At 32.3% G+C, this 23,382-nt stretch overlaps 1 protein-coding gene across 1 annotated transcript in view; it reads left to right on the plus strand.

Moving 5' to 3' along the window:
• Window positions 1-23,382, plus strand: part of LOC110996019 (vesicular glutamate transporter 1) — a 48,783-nt gene that overhangs the window by 19,002 nt on the left and 6,399 nt on the right. Inside the window, exons 4-8 of the mRNA XM_022263502.2 lie at window positions 17,658-17,770; window positions 18,159-18,298; window positions 19,116-19,370; window positions 21,773-21,966; window positions 22,675-22,837. Coding sequence (XP_022119194.2) covers window positions 17,658-17,770; window positions 18,159-18,298; window positions 19,116-19,370; window positions 21,773-21,966; window positions 22,675-22,837 — 865 coding nt within the window. The remainder of the gene's footprint in view (window positions 1-17,657; window positions 17,771-18,158; window positions 18,299-19,115; window positions 19,371-21,772; window positions 21,967-22,674; window positions 22,838-23,382) is intronic.

A 23,382-nucleotide genomic window follows, 5' to 3' on the forward strand; every position in this document is an offset into this window, starting at 1 on the left:
TCAACTTCAAATATCTGTTAACCACTACATATCTTTTCTTTCCTTTAATAAGACAGTCACTGAGGAAGTTTGTCATAAAATCGATTGCATTTTATTAGGTCACAGGAGGCGGAGGGTAACTAGCAATAAAACTCTCATTTTGATACAGTTGTCTGGCGCCCGACTGAAGTATGATAGACTTATTGGCGCCTATTCTACCAACCGGTATAAGAATATTTGTAGAATGTACAATACAAGAATCGACTCTGAGATTTTGTGTCATGTAGTCACGTTACAGAGATGATTTATGCACTTTGGACTCTGTGCAATTGACTTAAACCTTATGTAATATTATGCAAATTAATAATTTTATATAGCAGTCCATACATTTTGTATTTGACCGATAGATTTTTTCTATAACCCAAATCTCTCGTTTTTGTAGCGTCAAATAACAAAGAAATAACAAATGAACAAACAAATATAATAATAATATAAAAATATTATAATATAGCGACTCTATTCACGGTTCTGTGCTGAAACAAAGACTCATATAGGTATAGAGCCGGCGCGATCGCTAATGTTCTCCGTGTGCAAATATTTGAGCTCGCCAAGATGTATTGATCAGTGATCTCTCGTTCGCACTGCTTCCGTCACGTTTCAAGGACTTGTAAGTAATGACTACTTTGCTCTGTATTGAGGGTACAGGGTATTTTTATTAACATCCAGCTATATCGATTGTTCTAAATTTGAATTTATTTTTTAATTTTATCGAAATTTCTGATTTTATAGCGTGCCAGGAACACAGTAAATGTTTATAATTAATCATAGATTTTGAGAACATAGACTAATATGTATCTAGTGACTGTTATCGTGCTCTTTAGGGAAAAACTAAACTGATAGTTAAAAATGTCTTCAATCAAAGATTAAAGATTATTTAATAGACGACTCTATAGTCTGTCCTTACATTAAGTTAGGAAAGAAAACAATTTATGTAAAATGGCGTTTAGCGAGTCGCTTCCATTGAATTTCCGTGCCTTAATGACATTGGCGCCCAAACGCCAGAGGAAATATCGTAAATGCATGTCAATTGTAGCCCTCATAGTATTATATTTTATAAAAACCACTCAGTCACACCACTTAGTTTTTTGTAGTCTCCATAGCGTTGATTTTAAGGCGTTTCGCTTTTAGCTTACATTTAACTTTACAAGTAAATTACTAAGGTCTACATAATATTTTTATAACTTGACGCATCGACACCTTTACAGCAGTTCGTCTCGGAGAGAGACAGCTGAGTCTAGTTATGTAAATAGTATTGTTCATTACCGGTTTAAATCCGTTTCCATTTACATTTCTACAATTATATGAATGCTTATTATAAAGAACCGCTTGGAATGAAAACACAAAAAGGCTGTTAACCGATGTAAAAAAAATTCTAGCAGAATATTGATACATTACCCGAGTAATTTAAGTCACAAATATACATTTTTTACAATATTCTTAACCTACATAATAATAATAAATAGAAAATTAAAACAAATTTATAAAGTTTGGGCCTTGTGGCAGTGTATCTTTACACCATCTTCTTAACATTAGTTGGCAAAATTTCCTCGCTGTATTGCGACACTTAATCACCAAGTTCCATTCTAATATATTTAAATAATGTCTGCTAGTAGCTATATCTAGATTTCACAAAATATTACATAAAAGGTAATGCGTTAAAAAAACATAGCTCTTTAAAACTAATAAAATTCGTCAAAAACTCATCCTATTAAGCGTGCGTCTGGCTCAATTACGTCATCAAGAAGTTTCCTCTGTCAACCCGAGATTGGATTTTAGATAATGGCTCGGTAATCACAGAAGTGATTTATCACTGCTATCTCAGACTTCACTGTCCATTAAGCAATCAACGCACAACCCTTTGTTGACAACGCTGTTTAGTGCGTGAGGGCTTAAGGCATTACATAAAAGGGTACACGTATTAAAAGTATTTTGTCGTACGGACTTGTGACTGACACAACTGTTTCACCCAAAACCACGAGAGGTAAAATTTTCTTTATTTATTTAATGCAGAGCAGTATTGGCCAAGTGGCTTCAGCGTGCGACTCCTGAGGTCGTAGGTTCGAGCCCCGGCTGTGCACCAATGAACTTTCTTTTTATGTGCGCATTTAAAAAAATTTCAAACGGTGAAGGAAAACATCATGTCGAAACCGACATCTCTTAGACCCAAAAAGTCGACGACGTGTGTCAGGCACTGTAGGCTGATCACCTACATGCCTATTAGATTTAAAAAATGATCATGTCACAGATTCAAAAATCTGAGGCCAGCACCTAAAGAGGTTGTAGGGCCACTGATTTATTTATTTAATTAAAGCTTCAGGTATTCTTTAAATAAATTAAGCAATTACAGTCGTCGTAAATTGTAACCAATCTTTATTATACAGTCCCCTCAAATAACCTATATATAGCAGAGTCGATCAGCAGCAAATAGGGATATTGTGAATCTATTTCGCGCAAGCCCTCGAAGTGAGGCACTCAAAGAAACCTACGTAATGCGAGTCCTTTGCGACACTGAACAGAAATGCCTTTGATTTAAAATTGCTCTTATGAGTGAAATTGCAATGGATTTTTATGGCTTGAGCACGATACAAATGGTATTTTAAACAAACTAACATGATAATTTAGAACCACAAATGATTAGAATATTCAAATAGATGAGTATTATAAAATATGAAACCTACTAATAACTATTATTATTAAAATTCAAAATAATAAATATAATGTTAAATATTAGATCTCTACGTGTATGTCATGTTTGCCTATAATTGTTTGTCAGATTAAAATTTTTGTGATTTTTTTTTCGCGATGTTACAGTGTGCCAAGCGTTGGCAAGCTTGTTAGCAATAAAAAAATATATTCATATAGGTAACAATGCTTATGTACGTCAAAAATAGAAACATTAAATGCTTCTTATTTAACATTTACTGCCAGTTATCAAATCAAGGGCGTAGAACGAAAGTGGTAGATAAGAAATTATTAAGCCTTTATTTTTTACACCCAGTATATATAAAACATATTTAAGTTACACAACTTAATTTAATATATCATATAAACCATTTTTGGTAATCAGCTTATCCTGTGACACATGGGCCTCTTCCAGCTTCCATTCTTTACTGATTTTGTGGATGTGGTGCATTTTTACAAACTCAAATAGAAAAGAAAAAAAAACAGGGAAGAAATAAATTATCGTGTTTCATCGTAATTAACATTAATACGTCCTTAAACTTACTAATAGCAAAATTTATGATCAAAATGTGAATTTTAAGATACACTGAAATATTATTGTAATACATAATGTAAAAATATACTAACTAGAATGTTTTAGAATGCCAACATACACTTGTTAAGATTTATACATATATGTGCATATAAAATCATTTGTATTGAAACGTTGACTTAGTATTTAAATGGATTCCCATTTGTACTCACGAAACATGAAAATTGCGTGGCTCTTAAACTGAGAGGGGCCTTGCGTAGATCTAAACTCTCGTAGAAGTGCTCGTAGCAGTTTTCGTAGCGGTGGCGTGGCATCGTAGAGTGTATTGATTGGTTTTTGAAGATAGGAAAAGAACACTGTGATAGTAAATTCTACAGACAACAAGTAAATTATAAATAACTACACAATGATATGATGTTAATGTTCTTATTATCTGACATTGTAAAAATTAATTACATTTGCGTGCCTATTTATATGTAGCTGTTTGTGCGAAATTGTACCACTATCTGGCAAAAATCGATTTATTATTATTATAACATCCTACTAAATTGAAATAATGATCAATTTTATATGGAATTGAACTAAGGACTTTGAGTTAAATCCGGGTGTATCGCATACATTTGTAATTGGTTTCGTTCAACGAAACATACAATAACATGTAAATATCTGACGATGAAAAACAATACTCTTTTCTAGATCCATTTTATAACAGACATTAAAAAAAATATATATATATAATAACACATTTATTATTATTAAAAAAACGTTATTTTGAAATGCATATTGAAACATTACAAAATGCATTCCAGTTGGAATATAAAAACTCCCGATGGATCAAACAAAAACAGGGTCTCTATACGACTTAGGTCTATGGGCGTACTTTTAAAGTATATTGCGTATTCTCATACATACGTATGGTGAGGGTTATTGTTGTTTTTCAAAGAGCACGCCAACGGTGAAACATTTCTAGCTGAAAAGGGTTTCTCCACAGATTTGTATGTACTTAAAGGTTTTATATCTGCGGTCGGTTTTATTGAGTGTTTAGGAACCATAAAAATGCAAATCAAGATGTAACAGCTTTACTGCGATGAGGTTGAGTTTTTATGCTTCTGAATATTCATTTGGATTAATTACGTACTATTTAAAAAACAAAGACAATTTGTGTTAGCTTAAACAGTAATAATTTGTAAAAGAAGTGTTTTTACCCATCTTCAAAATGATGTTATTGTGTAAAAGAAAAAACTTAGCGATTAAAAAGAGTGGCGTAGAGTTTATTGCCAGTTCTTCTCTTCCGTGATTTGAGAACGAGCAGTAAATGTAAAATTAAAAGCATTTAATGTACATTTATTTTTTGAGGTTCATAAGTGTACATAATGCTACCTACATGAATAAATGATTTTCGAATTTGAATTTGAATCTATTACAATTAGACTTTTCTACTATATGTATACGTCACCTAAATAAAACTAACATTTTAAAATTAGAACGCTTTGGATTAGCCAGTATAAACATCTCGTTACATTTGAAACTTAAATTATAGTCATAAAAATATATACAATATCAAAGATTTTATATTTAAACACTATGGCGACAAAAAATCAACTACAGAATGCCAGAATATGACCTGAAAGGGTTTGAACTTTCCTTTGACCTTTTTAGATGCAAGAACTACTAAGTAACTGCATTTTTAAAGTAATTTGTCTCAATCATAAATCGTTTTATTGGAAACGCGACGTCTAGTGTCTGATAAGTTTATATTCGCTATAAAGTGGATCACAACTGCGAAGTGGATTATCCTCGCAGACAGTTTTTCAACAGCCCTTCCCCGATATCATCAAATGGAAGCAACTTAAATAAGCATTAAGAAACATTTTTACCTTCTTAGAGATAACTTTACTTGATCCCCGTCCATTGTGATAGCCATCAGTGGAAAACTCGATGAAAAGCCCGGGTTCATTCTCCATTCATGGGGTGATTTGATTTACTTAAGATCACGATACGAAGAGGACAGAACGTTAACCTACTTTTATAGTATTTTTTCAGTTCAAAATGTATTACATTTTCCGTTTTTGTCGTCATAATGTTGGATAGACGACCATGTATTTACTTTAAAAAAATACAAGTCGTTTTTTGATTTCACATTTATTTCGATAACATTACTTACAAAAAGATTTATTAAGATGCCTGAACATATTGAGTCCTTTATGTGTATTATTTGCTTCTATTTAAATTGCATGTATAGTATTAGTAGTTTGGTTAGTATTTTAGGCTCAGAAGAACCTAAGAAACAAACACAAAAATGTATCTACTAGTCTTACTAGGTTAGTGACAGTACATTGTGTATTATATGAAAAAAAAAACAAAATATTCAAGTATATTTTTTTTAATGAACTAAAACGGGGTACATTATCGAAATGGGGTGACTTAGCGTAGTTCCGGGCGAACGGACGATTTATAAAATGAGTTTGCGGTGCAACCAACCCGTGATACCCCATTGGTTACGACTCACTTCTTTATTAGTGATGGCCTCATATGTACGATAAAACCTAGAATACGATAAAAACTAGAAAACAGTTTCACTTTTGCGAAGGAATTATATATCACTTTAACAGTGCCAGTCTTTTGTTAAGTGTTTACAATCAATTAAGCAATTTAGTTCTAAAAGTTGACAATATATTTAATTAGAAGCAAAATGAGACTTGTACTTACATCTCTCCTAAAATAATTTATTTGTTTAGGTTAATTTGAAACAAATGTATGTATAGTTAAGGAAAGATTAAAGTCGAAATGTATAAGACCTAAAATCATTGACGTCTGTCAACTTCAAAAAGCTAACGTCTACATACCTATAAATAAAAATAATTCTCGAAAATATGAGACCTATAAGGGGTTACAACGCTACTAAATTCCTGGACTTTTTCCTGTATTCTAATATCAGTGTATTCGATACAATACGATTGTAGTGCGTGTGTTTGTACGCCTGCACAAAATATTCATAAATATAATGAATTAAATGCAATATAAATGGATGAAGTGTCGATAAATAAATAAAAAGTAGCGTTGACGCGTACATCAAGCGAACAACACTATTTCACGCGCATTTGTCGCGAGACGTCACCATTTTCCCTCCGCCATCACGAAAGTTAAAAGCATTGAAAGACATATCGCGAGTTCCTTGGACCATTGTTCTCTCGCCCTTTGTCCCGCCCGAATGTTTTAATGTAATTGGCTTTGTGCTACGCTTTTTCCAACATTTATTGGGTCTAGTTTTATAAATGTTTGGATATTAATGATTCGCCAATAATATCATTATTTGTGGTTTACTGCAGTGTATCTGCAGACATTATTAAGTATAGCCTGTATAATATATATATATAATATAGTAAAGCACGTGTGCATAATTTCAAGTGTATTCAGAAGTTTCAAAGTTACTTATATATACGTTATAGTTATAAGAATATATACATTAATTATCTTTACAAATAACAATACAATTGTGATTAAGCCCATACTAGACAGTCACTTCAGTGTTTTCATACTAAAGTTAATAAGACATTTTTAATACTTTTTTAATTAAATATGCTTTAAGATTTCAATTCCCATATGTAACCCTAGTCTATCTCAGGCTTCTATATTAATAGTGTGTGAAGCCTTTTTATTTGACTGCGAGACACCGCCCTTGCCTCGTCTCGCCGACTCCAGTAAGTGAGTTGGGTATAAATTGGAGCATTGTCTGCGAATCTGGAGCATCGCGACCGTTAACGTCATTCTACAAAAATGTCCTAAAATAGATTCAGGATGTATTCCCGTATAGTTCATTACTATTACCAATTAACCTCGCACCATTGGTTTGTAATTAAAATATTATATCTGCGTTATACATTTTATTTGAATAGTGACAATTAATATCTGTTTTCATAATTATTATATAATTCAAATAGTTTAATTCTTTATAGTTTTTATTTTTAAATTCATGTTTTTTTTTGTATTAACACTGTTTATTGTATCTACATGATTTCGAGTGCCACACTAGGTCAAGTGACTTCTATGTGCGACTCTCATCCCTGAGGTCGTAGGTTCGATTCCCGGCTGTGATCCAATGGACTTTTTTTCTATGTGCAAAATATTGTTTTGCTTGCATAGTGATGGAAAACATCGTAATGAAACGGCTTACCTTAAACCTATAAAGTCGTAGTAGATGAAGCTAATCACTACTTGCCTATAAGACAAATTATCGTGAAACAGATACCAGAAATCTTATTGCAGCGCCACCGGTTTATTTTAAAAGCATGTTTCAATTTGTCTATACATTACTTGAATCATTTCAGTTCGTCACATTTATAAGGACGAATTGTAGATATTTGAATTCGAATTGAAACGGGCTGAATATTTCTAATTTTTCAGTTTCAAGCGTACCCCGCACATTAATAATCTTAAATAAAATTATCCTTAATACAGAATAGCTCTCCCGATAGGGAGTAAGGACAGAGGGAGCACGCATTTCTGGCTAGTTTGATGCCAGCTTCCGTGACGTCAGTGTCTTTCTTGACGCCGCAAAATACGTGCGATTCTTACTCATCCCACCGTATTATCAGTGCGAAAATGTTAAAATCTATACACGAAACGCAATAAAAGTTTTATAAGACGTTTTAGTGGGGAAATAGGAAAATCCACAGGTAGTTTTGTGTCCCTAGGGGTCGTAATTGAAATCAGGACCGTACGCTGTGAGTATAAGGTGGTAAATTGAAAAGGAGACCGGAGGGTGTGAATTACAGTATAACCTGTTGATTCTATAGAAATCCACAGGGAACATGTTTTTGAGACGGTTAATGTAAGTAACGTTATTGATATCACGGTATTCAATACAAGTATAATTATATATTTTCAACATGTATATTTAAAGATATTTTCTTTAAAATTTGTAGTACGAAATGCATCATTCGATAAATTTACTAGAGAAACGATATTTGATTTATTTATATATAAAAAACATATAGAAAGTTACGTTAAAAGTGCAATATAACTTTGATTTTCAATAACTAAAGGCACAAATATTTTCTTCTATAACTTATCTTGAAACTATTTGATAACTCATATGATGATGAATTGATGATTGATGCTTTGTTCGAAATTTAAATTTGTATAGTTCAAGATAACCTACATTTTATAAAGCAATAAGAAATCAATATAGTCTCGAGCCTCTGACGCGAATATTAAAATTATCTCAACGACCCGACCGATACTCAATTTGTAGGTAAGACTTCTGAAAAAAATGCCCAGGGGACTTATCCAATTGCCGGGATTTTGTACGTACTTTCACAAATTGTATTGTACAGTCATTCGAATATTATTTATTGGGTTTTTAGGTTATGAATTTTAATTTTATTTTTGTTAAAAAAAGTTTACGAGAATGTAAAAATTAGAACCTACTTTGTATACCTGTTCTGTGGATTAAAAAGTATCCATAGATAAAATAAATTTGCTCACTTGGAGTGGAATTCGAAATTCAAAATAATTTTGTAACGTAAACGAAAGTGCCAAATATTATTACACGCACCTCTACTGGCTCGGGTTGTCATGAAAAATGACGCCACACTCAATGCTCATGCGCATTCTATAGACGTAATATCACTCAAAATAGTCATTCAAGCCATTAAACATGTAGGTGAAGCGTATTAAAAAGTTTTTTTTAATACGCTTAATTTACTACACAAAAATGTTATTAAAACTTGATCATACTAATTAAAAAAGATTCATACTTTAAAAACTGTCTTCCCTAATCATATTTATGTGACCGCTACAGATCTTATACTTTAATAAATTGCAATTGTAATTTATTTTTAAATTTGGAACACAAGTTATTGTTTCCTTAACTCACGTCTACAGCTTTCACCCCTTGAGTTAAAAGCTTTACGATTCGTTCATCGTGTAAAGTGTTTACCCTTAAGCCGAAACATTTGCGTAATTGATATTTACAACTAACCTGGATTTCAGACCCTCCCTGGATTAAACGGAGATTTGTAAGGATTTTCTGTATCCTCTCTTCGATTTATTTGCTCCTGTCTTGATCACATTTTACGATTTATATCGTATCTAATTATATATAAGTCTTTGTATATGACAAAAGTAGCCAAAACATTCGATGATTCGATGAATAAAGTAGGACAGACAGGTATTTTTTCTTGTGGGGTAACGTATTGAGTCAAAGAGCAAGATAGATATAGAGGTGATATTTATCGCTAACTGAGCAGGTCGCCAAGTGACCTGCTCAGTTAGCGCTAGGCTAGGCTTCACCATGTGAATCTCACCGACAAGGTCCGATCACGGCACCAATGGACTTTATGTCTATGTACTTATAACACTTGCTCATACGGTGAAGTTGCTTTAGAAATCGATTTCCATTGCCTGTCTTAGGCACAGAAGGCTGAACACCTCCTTGCATATTACAAAGACAAATGAGCTAGAAACCTACATTAATCTGAAGTCAGGATCTAAAAGGTTAAAGTTAACAAACAAAATAAAAATACAATAAGTTTTTTATCAAACTTCATTTATGTACCTTACTTTTGTGTACTGTATTTACTTTATTTAAAATAAAGTATGTTCACGTGTATATTTTCGTAGACTTCTGTATTATGTAGATATAATTAAGTCATAGACCGGCGCGTAATTAATAAAGTGTCTTAATGAAACTTACCATTTAGTAGATAAATACTTTTATCTGTATGTCCAGTGGCTCAAGACCACTAACAATCAAATAAAACAATAAACACCGGGGATATGATCCCGGAAATGGAAGAAACAATAAAGGTTGAGCCGAGTACGTGCGCCGCGCTCCTCCCAGTAGATTAGGCCCCGACAAAGAGAATAAGAATCTACGAACCAAATATCATCGCAAATACACGCTCTTGTTTGCCATCCATTTTTATATTTTATTCGGAAAATTCAGGATTTGTGTTCAAATAAAATTAAAATCAGGCACGTTCGGTCGTAGTTTTTAGCAGTTGAAATGTTTGCTGTCGATGTTCTGTTTATAAAATGTGTTAGAATACATGGTATGGTTTTCTAAACTGTCAATTAAACTTAAAAGCTTCAAAAGCTGTCTTAATTTATATAGAAAACCGATATTTGTATAGAAAACCGAGTAGTTGTTTGTGCGTATTGAAACTATACGAAAGCACAAATAAACAGGAATCGTTTATCAAATCAAATCAAATCAAAAATCATTTACTCATATAGGTAACATAATGTACACTTATGAACGTCAAAATATACTTTAAATGATTTTAATTTTACATTTACTGCCTACTTACTGTTTAGTTCATACATGTGGTATGTATGATCGGTGCATAATAATGTTTTCATCAAATAATATTTCTATTTTGCGTTTCAATACTTTGAGTTGGTTAAAAACCTATAGTAGATTTTATTTAAAGCGAGTAAAAATGCGAAGCAATTAATTACTCACATTATTTACAATAACATAGAATTATTTAACTTCAATTATAAAGACGAAATCGCGGAAGTCAAGGATATATCAAGAATGTAGAACTTTCTGTCTAATGAGGCGACGAGGCGGTATAAACATATATCCATGCCATTGACCTTTCATCCTATTTACATATATTATTCTTTACCATTGAAACGCGTACTTAATATATTACGAGCAAAGTTTTAACTAATAACCTCTCAATAAAGACTTGTGTACAAAACTTTACTATTATCGACTTTAAAACATTTTACTTCATTTAAATAATTTTAGCTTAGTATAAAAATTAAAAATAAACATTCTTATTCCATCGATATAACTAACTCATCTGTTTCTTTTCATCTCAGCTTAAACTGTGACTGAAAGAGACGGAACTGGTTTAAAAAGGAGGAAACTAGATTAGTTTTAGGTTTTTAATAACGAGTTAGATCAGGCTCCGTAATATTTTTTTATAGATTAGGAACAAATGGACCGGCTGATCTGATGTTAGGTATTATCTAATATTACTGCCCATCGACACACTTTCAGGCTTGCAAATTTTTCAAAAGTTAATCGATTATGTGATTAAGATGTTGGTTCTCTAGAAGTTTTAAATTATTATACGCGATATTTAAGTTACCTTACTAACACTTATAAACATCAGGTGAGCCTCCCGCCCGTTTGCCCCCTGTTCTATAAAAAAAAAACAACAAATAAATAAAAGACGCCATTGTCTAAAACAGCGGTTCTTTGTTTCAACTCAATCAATGTACATTTTTGTCGCCTCATTCGATTTCACCCTGGCCATAAAATAAATCTCGCCATAAATAAAGACGGAGACGCTAACAAGCATCTCGGGTTCAGCAAGTGATATTTCTTTACTCCAATCGCCATTTTTGTCATAACTCCATTATGGCAGATCGCAACGCGAGCGGACAATTTATTACTTTTTTAGCGATTAAAACAGAAATTAGATAAATAGACGCGAAAGTTACAACAATGTTTTTTTAAATTATTTATTTATGTTTTTAATATTGGATATTGTAACATCATATATAACGTAATATACCTAGTATATATTAAAAATTATATCACATTTTTGCATTTTTTTGATGAAATAGTGTTGTTAAAATTTACTAAAAAATATTTATATCTTATCTTTTTTACATATGTTTGTAATTAAACTCTGTAAACGGCTGGAAAGATTTTGTGTGTATTCAAGAGCTCAAGAATTGCTCAAGAATTAGATTATATTTTTTACTTAAGACATTTATAATAATAATATTCATTTTTAAAGATTTTTTTTCAGACTACGGTAAGGTTCACTATAATTCCGCTACAATTGAATATTCTAAGGTTAAATAAAATACTCTTTATCATATTAAAACGCATATATTATCATAATTTTATTTAAATTGAGGGGTTTACTCAAACACACATTACATTAAACCAAAGACAATTTTAGTTTGTCTTTGCTTAACCAACCGAATTCTATAAATAAGATGTCCAGCCAAGCACACAAATAAAAAAAAAAGATATAAAATCTTATAGAGAATGTCAAATATAAAAAAGTTCAGTATAATTATCCACGTAGATAGCATGAACCTTCTACATTATTACATGTTTTATTCACTGCAAGACTTGATCGTCGATACTCAAGAATCTCGAACATTCTCCTAAATGGAACACTTTTGACCGCTTCTCGCAATACTCCGTAACTATCCATTCTTCGAAGTTCCATCAAGTATTTCAAAAGAACTTGCGCTTACATAGTTTCTATGAAGTACCTGATAATGCATTTCTTCTTAGATGATACGAATAAACTTCATACTGAGAAGTTTCTTCGCATTTCATACCATGTCACATTTTTGGATTTAGCTTTGAAAATTTCGGCATTTTAATTGAGACTTAAAATATTTTCTTGGCATTTTTTTATAAATTTCCCAATTTCCCCGAATCGTGTGGGCCTTATCTTACATATATGTACATACTTTCGTCAAGAAATTTTATATATTACACAAATATATATATATTTCTTTTTTATATTTATGGGCTATTGGGCGCTCCTCTCACCTCTGATTCGCTCTTGTTAGTGACACATATCACTATCCCACCACTTTTTAGCGTTAGAATTTAATACTTTAATAATTGATACAAAGAACTGAAAGCAGAGGAATGACTCTCATCTCTGAGTTCGTAGAGTAGTTCCCTAGCTATACACCGGCTGTCCTGTGAGGAGCCGGCTTGCCCTAAACCCAAAAAACAGCGAGTGTCAGGCCCAGAAAGCTGATCACTTACTTAGCTATTAGATTGGTAAATGATCATATGGCTCAGACTGAAAAAAAAATGTTGCCACTGATTTATTTATTTTTAATACTTGAAAATTTTTCGATTATATTACTACAGATAACAATGGATTACAATATAATTATGATATTATGAAATGGATAAAAAAAGGTTTTTCTTTATTTTTCGAACTAGCGAACTGTGAAATCAAATCCCGGTGGGGGTCTTCCCGGAGAGATACGACCTCCAACTATTCCAAATTCGAGCGTACTCCTCCCTCAAAGGCCGGCAACGCACCCACTAAATATGGGTGTCTATTTATATCTTTTTGGGCGTCCCGTAGGCTCGATTGTCCTCCTTTTATAAAAAAGGTGCCCAAATCGGTGTTAAGTCTATGTCATTAATTATTTTGAACGGACTATATAATTATCAACTAAAGTACTTCACATGCGTATAGGATTCTCGATGGCGTGGTAGTCGGCAAACAAATTTAACCGACAATTGTAAATCAATTAGAAAGGGTGGCTTCACGGGATGTAATAGCCCCCTTTCTCCTTTAAACGAACCAGGGTCGAAGTCTGATAATAAAAATCAAATTAATAATTCGAACGAGCAATTCGAATTTTAAATTTAGAATCTGCCTGCTTAACTGCTACTGTTTTTTATTCGTTCTATTTTCAAAACGACATACAGTCTATAAGTTTTGGTGTGTTTTTAATTTAATTTTCACTAAGTTAACGTACAATGCACGAATTCAATTGCTTCAACAAAAGCCAAATTACGGATTCTATACGGGAACGTTTGTGATCTTAATGAAGTAATTAACTTTCTAAGCTTCCTCCCTGGCCTATAAGTATTCATAGTGGGGACTGAAGTGCATATTGTGATCTCTTTGGCGTGGGGTGTTCTATCATCTCTACGTCGCTGCCAGGACTTACTTGAGAAAATTTCTCCATGTTACCAGAATCTAAATTCAAGTATCGTTGCATGAAAAATATTTTATTTTCCTTGTATGAAAATTTGTTTTAATTGTAAAAAAGGTTGTATACATACTGCGTGTGACTGTGCACTGTGTGTTCCCAATAAAAAAGTACATTTAAATTAAAAATACAGAGAATGACACTTATTACACATACGGCTGACTATGTTAATGTCCTTTCATGATAGCGTCACGTGCTGATGACACGTGTATTTTTCGTAATTACAAAGAACCTGATTTTATCATTCTTTGAATACATAAATACAATTTAGTACATTAAGTACTAAATTGTATTTATTTCCACTATACATAATCAAACACACTAGTAACAAACAGACCACTTTCCAAATACTGTATCTAGAAAATTTATATTAAGTATTAAAACAATAACTTTCAAAAAAGAGAAAGAGCACACAAATATTAAGAATATATAATTTTGAAAATCGAACGCAAAGCTAAGTCATCCTAATATATGATATTTATTACTATTTAGCTTTATTTATGACTTATACCGTGACTAAAAGGTAATTATACCATTTAATGTTATGTTACAAAATTATAGGTGTAGTGTATAGGGTGCATTAGCGACACAATGCCCGGCGCGATCGAACTGGGGGAGCTTTTAAAAGAAAGATTATCTCTACTGTTACCCTACTTATTACTGTGTATTTATTAAAACGTATAAAATGATAAATTTTTAATGGAAATATAACCCGCACGATGTCATGATCATTTACATTCAGTACCTATAACATCGCTTTTTGGTCTAAGAAATCCAGTTCCAGACTACGTGATAACTGAAAAGATGACACCGCCGGGATTCGAACGCACGATTCAGGGTTGTTGATATTGTAAAGCTGCTGAGTAAGCTTTACGAGGCAATTAACTAGAAAACTAGAATCGCAAAAATTTTCTTACATTCAAACTCCTTTTATATAAATCAAACTTAGCAAATTGGGTATATTCTCACACTAATATACTTTGAATATTGCCGCTTGTGATTTCTACTTATGGAATATCACAATACCGCAATGTATTCAGCTTTAAGTCATGTCTTATAATTATGAAATATATAAATTAATCAATCAATCAATGAAAATATCATTATTCATAGGTTAACATAATATGAACATCAAAAAAAATTAATTGTAAATTTACATTTACTACCAGTTCGCAAGTTAATGTATATTCTTTAAAAAAATCTTTATTATTTATAACATACATAGCGCACATTACTTGTAAAAATTAAAATAACATTTTCTACACCAGATTTTATTTATATTTCTTTGTTTGATAACGTAGGCCGTATTTTTTTTAATTCACGATTTCGAAGGTCAGAATTGACATTAGTTTTCGTTAGATAACATCGTAAGGAATACTTTGTTAGCGTCTATTGTAGTACTTCTAAGGTTAAAAATCAGTTTCGTTATACAGAGTAAGCCTGCGTCACACGTCAACAGCTTGGCTAGGGCTGCCCATCGCGTTTCCACTTGGTTATGCCTTTTATACGACGATTCATTACCACCCCTGCGAGGGGATGGGAACAGATACCCACATTTATTACTTTTGTCAGCGGAAAAATGAATTTACGCACCGCTTATCTTGATTTTATGAATGTTAAGTATGAATAGATTATAAGTTGCAGTTTTATGAATTCTGGCTTTTAGGATTATACAATCATATACTTGTGATGTTTTCTTTGGTTTACAACATGTTCAAGTAAATTAAAAACTTCAACGTGGGTTATAAAAATATCAATACCATAAGGCCTTTGGAATTTAATTGGGAAAAATGCGAAAACATTCAAAGTTATTGATAATTTTAATGATTGTTTATTGCTATTACTGATAAAAAAAACGTGCATACAAACTACACATGTCAAAAGTGAAACATCTTTGTAAATTAATTATTAAATTACTAAGCTAAAAACCATAATAGATAATCATGTACCAGTATATGATCACTCCATGTATTTATGTATCTATATTCACACTGTGCTAATGATAAAATCAAAAAATAAAGCTGTTTAGTGTATATGACGTTACAACAGAGTAGCCATCTAAAGTTCTAATATGTAACTACTAAACGAATACATCAATCAATAAATAGCGTGTATTTTTCTCGATCTCACTTTCTCACTCTCTGCTGCTCTCAGCAAAAATGTTGCACATCTTCGTCACGTTTCATCCGTTTTACCCTCATGTGCATAATAACTGCTATATAAATAATATTATTTATATTATTTTTAATAATATTTGAAGTTAAAAGAAAATTCTTACTAAGATAAGTCAATGGTTTTGGTCATCGCTTGTAATTATGTGGTGCGTAATTAATCCATTTATAATCTAATCTAATCATTATTATAGGCATTTTGGATGTACGACTTTTCCTAGCAAATATTAATTGCGCACACAGAAAGCATGTCAGCTTATAAGCCAATGTATTACATTGATATCAAAGGATAACAAGTAACAAACCGTTTTAGAAGCTCACAAACAATAAATGTGCATGAGCGCCTCCTAATTGAATTATAGAGCGTAATGGCGCTCTGTCATATTCAGCTTAGCCATATTAACTCATGTTGCATTCACTTCGCAATATGGAACTTTTTAATCTATTTTATTAGCAAGCAATATTGCCTTCTTTATGAGTATCAGACATTGAAAAAATACTATAAAAATGCCTTATAATGAGTTGAAATGTTAAACCTTTTTGCACGTTTCGAACTAAACAAGTTGTCACGACGTTTAATTGTAGCGATTTATCGATCATAATTTATGAAATCGGTTTTTAATTTACCGGTTTTCAACCACGACGTTTGTACGTAAAATATCAAAAACATCCAAAATGTCTTCAAATAACAGAAGCATAGATAGTAAGATAAATGAAATAGTTTTGATAATTCTCGTAACCAGCCAAATTGCTATTAGAAATTTCAAATTCAAATACGTAAGCAAAGTAGCCTAGATTTCCGATATACATCTACAGAAAACACTAATTTTATTCGCTAGACGTTTTTTTTAATTAGTACACATCGTGTTATATTAAAAATGTTCACTGCATCCTTTTCGAAAGGGCAATTAAGAATATTGCAGGGAGAATATCCATACAATTATCTTCATAATTCAAACTAGAGTGGATATCAGGCGCAGGTGTGTACGTCCTATTTGTACCGTCGCGTCGACGGTTTTTAATTCCATTTTCTTTCGGTGCGAACACGTTAATTATCTAGAAAATAGGCTTTATAACGCGTGTGATATTGTCGAGTTTGTATCCAATATACATGTATATCATATCAATAGTACATAGTTAACACTGAAGATGTTTAGAAAATGGCTTATTATTAGGCATAATAATAATTGTAGATTGTTATTTATGTAAAGTCGCACTGTCTTTTGTGAATTTTACTGTAGAAAACAAAACAGCTTGGAAATTCAAATTAAGTTCTGGTTGCTAACATTATTATGCACTAAGTCTATGTTAGAGCTAGGGTGTGTGAATACATTTTTATGAAAATCAATCTCAAACAAAAGAGGAATTGTCGTAATATAATAATAATACCATCAATGAATTAACATGCAATCCATTAGATAAATGAATGCAACTGGTTCGCGCATATATCGTATCAAACTAATCCTTTCTACTATTTATCCAACCTTTTTTCTTCGTAGAAACCAGCAATATGAAAACTTCCATGTGGAACAGAAGGGCTATGATCAGATGTACGATGGCGAAGACCTGGAAACACCGCCGTCACCCGAAAGACCACCTCCGCGACACATAGGTAATACAATATATAATTTAAATATTTACCTTGTAAGATTAGTTTGTGTATGCCTAATTTAGTTAATATTTACCTAACGATAAGTTATCGGAGCAAATTGTAACTCTGTCCATATTTTCAATTACTAAGTTTCTTTATGTTTTTCATGTAGTAGGAATAGGTTCATTGATTTAATCTTTTTTAATCTTCACAAACATTATAGTCGCTTTGAAATTTATAAGTACAGCGACCATTGTCGACAAATAGTAATTATTTTGAAAAGATACAACAATTATTTACATAATATATCATTGTTAAGCTCAAAGCTCTGTAGCTAGCTTATGTTTAAAATACCATAAACGTTTCCTTGTACAGACAAGTTTTTATTATCTGTATTCATTTGTTTTAGACAAATATGTTCGGGCGGAATGCCCCTGCCTAACCGCTCGATATACTGTGGCTCTGCTGGCATGTTTCGGGTTCAGCATCATGTTTGGAATGAGGTGTAACATGAGTATGGCCAAACTTAAAATGACGGAAAAACATAATGTGAGTGTAATACATTTATATGAAAATGCTATTCAATTTGGTGGTAGAAAATATTAATCACTATATGTAAGGTTGTATAGCACAGGAAGAATCAAAACTTTTTGCGCGCTTTAAGCGATTAAAAAGAGTGGCGCATAGTTTCTTGCCAGTTCTTGCCCGCTCTACGCCCTTGACTTGCGAAAGTAGTAAATGTAAATTTACAATTAATATATTTTTTTTGACGTTTATAAGTGTACTTGTTTACCTATATCAATAAAGATAGTTTGAGTTTGAAGGTTGTTAATTGTGTTTCAAGTCTTGTCCACCCTTCAATGGGGAGACTATCGTCTACATCTCTTTTTCTTACGCAAGGTTCTTTTGCTTTACTGGTATAAGCTAGTTATGTATATCCATAGTAAGTCTATGGACACCATAAATATATTTAAAAAAAATCAGTGGCCCTACAAACTCTTTTAGGTCCTGGCCTCAGATTTCTGAATCTGTTTCATGATTATTTTTAAATCAAATAGGCAAGATCAGCCTCCAGTGCCTGACACACGTCGTTGACATTTTGGGTCTAAGGCATGTCGGTTTCCTCGCGATTTTTTCCTTCAGCGTTCGAGCAAATTTTAAATGCGCACATAGAGAGAAAGCCCATTGGTGCACAGCTCGGGATCGAACCTACGACCTCAGGTATGAGAGTCGCACGCTGAAGCCACAAGGCCAACACTGCTCTTCCATAAATATATAGAACGAATAAAGTAAAACATACTCCCTATATATCCGTCATAAAGACTCGCTGTTGCATAAGTGATAATTCATTTCTGTATTACAACAGACATCAAGTGGAGTAAGAGAAGACACACCCTTCAACTGGAGTGTGAGTGTTGAATCGTCTATTGACTCATCCTATTTCGCTGGGTACCTGATAACACAGGTGCCTGGAGGTTACCTGGCGTCCATGTATCCGGCTAACAGGATCTTTGGAGCGGCAATATTTGCGTCCGCCATTTTCAACATGGCAATTCCTGGAGCGATGTCCTTAGGACCAGCAGCCGTTGTTATGTTAAAAGTTGCCCAGGGTTTTGTCGAGGTATGTATAAGTTTTGAACCTGATGACATAAATTACATTCTATAATTAACATAATAATAATAAGCCTCTTATGATTGAACTGTACTGCTTTCATCTTTCTTTGTATAGTGGTGTCTGTTTATTTATAAAATTGAATAAATATTTCTTAATTCAGTGTGCCTCTAGTTCGTAAGGTTCTGGTATTTAGTGTTGCTATGTAGAACTTGTTTTCATTCCTTTTGTTTTTTATTCTTGTTAGAGGGTGACGCTATAATTAATAGCGTTCTATAAGGTTTTGGCAAGGAGTTTGCTGTAGGAGTCACTTTTCACAACCACTGTGTAATGAATTTAACATTTTGAATCGATTTAAATATGAATGTAGTTTATAATTTTCTAACGTCGAATTCGATCAATTCATACAACCCTGTAAATTAGGATGACGGATCACGGTGTGATTTGAGACTTACATTATTTTATTAATGCTCTCAAACAAATTTCAAAACCAGGACAATCAAGCACTAGTGAAAATATGTTAGCAAAAAAATATATATGTCAAATGTTAAACGGCTAATTAAGCTAGTTGGCTGCGACATATATAATATTTTTCTATACAAATGATATGAGAACTTAAGATAGAGTAGCGCTAACTAGACTCATGCAACTTCGTCCGCCAAACGTCCGCGAATATGCAATGTAAATAGGAACTGAAACTGAAATAGGTGGGAACATAGGAATATAACTGGAATAAATTAAAAGGAATGTGAGAAGTGTTTAGTATTTTGCATTAGTTACATTACTTGTAATTACCAAAATATCTATCTGAAGCAAATCAAATTAGCCTATTCGATTATTATTGGTCATACCTAATTGAACCAGAGATACGGTTGATAAACGAAACATTTTTCATCTGTCGTTGAACATTTCCGAATAACCGAATCAATTCGACTTAGGGTCCTTCTAGAAAAGAGCGCACCAATTCTTAAAAGGCCGGCAACGCACTCTCGAGCCCTATGGCATAGAGTGTCCATGGGCGGTATCATGGTTACCTCCATGTTCTACATAAAAAAAAAACATTCCAGTTAAAATTTTAATGTACCAATCAATTTTACAACTGTGTGCTTTGTAAAACTGTGCTTTATGTTTCTGTTTCAATGTGTATTCCGTTTTGGATTTTATGTGTAATGTAATTGTTTGGATATTGTTTAGTGATTAGCTGTAGGAATACTTAAATAAATAATTTCTTCTTACTAGGGTTGCCTGGAAGAGATCGCTTGTTAGCGATAAGGCCGCCCGTTGCATCCCTTGTAATTTATATATTTTGTGTTATTTGTATTTCTTTAGCAACGAAGTGTAAATAAATAAATAAATAAAAAAATAAAAAAAAAATGTTCCTTGATTGACAGCACCATAAAGAGGGTTACAAACATGTAGCGAGCAATAATATGCGTTTAAATTTTGATCATTTGACATTCAGTTCGTGTTGGTGCATGATCAAGCTTATTATCAATGCTTCAATTTCGAAGCTTAGCGCCGCGAATATACGACTCGTCACGTTTGGATTTCATCCCCTTCACAACTCAAAGACAAATGTAAATACTCTATAGTCTACTGTTTTACTTACACGGAAACATTAACATAAATATTGTACATATGTAATGTTGGTTTAAATTATTTACATAACTACGTTTTCGTTTACGAATTTATAAAATAATAAATAAAAATATATAATACAATAATCAAATTTATCTGGTCTGGTATTAACTTATTGGTACAAAAAGTTTTACAACTTGCGTTTATTATAAATAAACTTTAATTTTATATATTACCATAACAGTAAACATTTTTATTTAACGGCATAAATATAAAATTTCCTAACAAGAATGAATATAATAAAGCAATCATTAACTTACGTATTGAAGATATTAAATCGATGACAAAAGTAGAAATTCAAAGAATTTTAAATTTAGAACATGCAAATACAAGATTCCAATAAACTCGTATATTACGCTTGTGTGTAGTTCTCAATCGTTTCCCGATGTTACAAAGCCTCTTTAGGATTACTGAGCCCTCGGTTGCCATGGCAACGTATTTATTCGTCTCCTTGTAGCTCGGCTTAGGTGAATCGTCAATGGCGCTGCCTATTCTATTAAACCTCACATTGAATTATCGTGATATTATCAGATTGAAAAGATATCTCCCAAATATGAAGGCAATTCAGCTTAACAGAAATATTACGGAAGATTACATTGAAGACATTATGATTATCTTTTTTTATATTTTCTAAGAATTATTTAATTTTTGTAATAAAATATTTAATCGTTTAATTATATCATTTCTACGTTGATGCGAGTGTACAGGTCGCCTCACTGATATTTAATAAATAATAATACTTTTTTTTATATTTCCCGACTTATTTTTCATAGGGTGTGACTTACCCTTCTTGCCATGGAATTTGGAGGATGTGGGCTCCGCCTATGGAAAGATCTAGACTTGCAACATTAGCTTTCTGTGGTACCTACGCGGGAATTGTCATAGGAATGCCACTCTCTGGCGTTCTCACAGATTACATCTCTTGGCAAACACCATTTTACTTCTACGGAATATCTGGTATAATCTGGTAAGTTAATTAATGAATTACTTAATTTCTCGCCACAAGTGAGACTTGTAAACACAAGAAACACAGACACACATATTGAAACTAAATTTTGTCAAGACCACACAATACGCTCCAATCTTTGAAACATTAATCTTTGTATTTTAAAGAGAACACAAGAACATAGTGTTTTTAATAGAGACAGTTAGTAATGTAATTGGACACTTTCCTATGTTAAATATCCTTATTAGTAATTTAGGTTAGACTTAAATCACTCATTAGTCTTATTTTAATCTAGTTCGTAACACAGACACATGTATAAAAAAAATAAGAAAACTAATCTATTTGTATGATTTAATATTCGGTGTTAGTGTGCTTAATCGTCAAATTGGTTAAAACAGATTAACGTAAATATTAAATAAATATGGACTTAATTTTTGTAACATATTTATATCACACATATTTATTAATTATTTATTCATCCTTTATTGCCTTATACAAAAACACAAATACCAAAAATAATAAAAAAATAAAAAAAAACAGTTACAAAAGATATAAGGCAAAGGGCGGCCTTATCGCTTACAAGCGATTTCTTCCAGGCAACCCTAATCAGAAACAACGTTAAAGAATAACCATCAGAGGGTAGAGTACAAAAAATAAAAAACAATTAACATAATTAATATATTAACACATACATAATATGTCTCTCTTATTGTGTCGTGTTTTATTTAGGTACGTCCTATGGTTGTGGCTTGTATTTGAACGCCCTAGCAAGCACCCACACATCACAGGCAAAGAGTTAGCATACATTGAGCAATCATTGGGTACCGCGTCTCAAGCTGCCATGCCTGGATTCTGGTCTACACCTTGGAAGGAGTTCGCTACGTCAGCACCGGTGAATATATACTATACTAATTTAATACAATTTTAAACCAACAAAATACTACAAAATAAAAATTTAATTTTATATGGAGAACTTTTAGCAAAGAATTCCGTTATAACGTTCGATTTCTATAAATAATAGAAGTGATAGATTAATTATAGTTTAGAATTGTGAGCCGCTTACGCCATAAAAAATTATATAAAATTAGTGCGCCTGAGCTGATATAATTCCCATACAAATTCGTTTTGTATTATAAGTGGGCTTTGCCTGTCGAAAAAGCTCTTTCATCACCATGTAAGTTAAGAAATCTAGCAATAAATACAATTGGATCAATCAATCCAATTTAAAATGTCTTCAATTGCGATAACATCAAAAACATTCATGTTAAATAAATTATTCACTGTCTTGTCTGTGACTTTTAATTTATTTAATTGTCGCTGCACCATTATTATGTTGGTTGCCGCCCGAGCTCTAAAAAAAATAATTAAAATAAATCTTATAATTTAGTTACAAAGTGTGGCAGCACCATACTGCGTACTATTTGTTTCTTCGTCGAG

The sequence above is a fragment of the Pieris rapae genome, chromosome 20 (genome assembly GCF_905147795.1).
Source record: "Pieris rapae chromosome 20, ilPieRapa1.1, whole genome shotgun sequence".
In the NCBI taxonomy this organism is placed as follows: domain Eukaryota; kingdom Metazoa; phylum Arthropoda; class Insecta; order Lepidoptera; family Pieridae; genus Pieris; species Pieris rapae.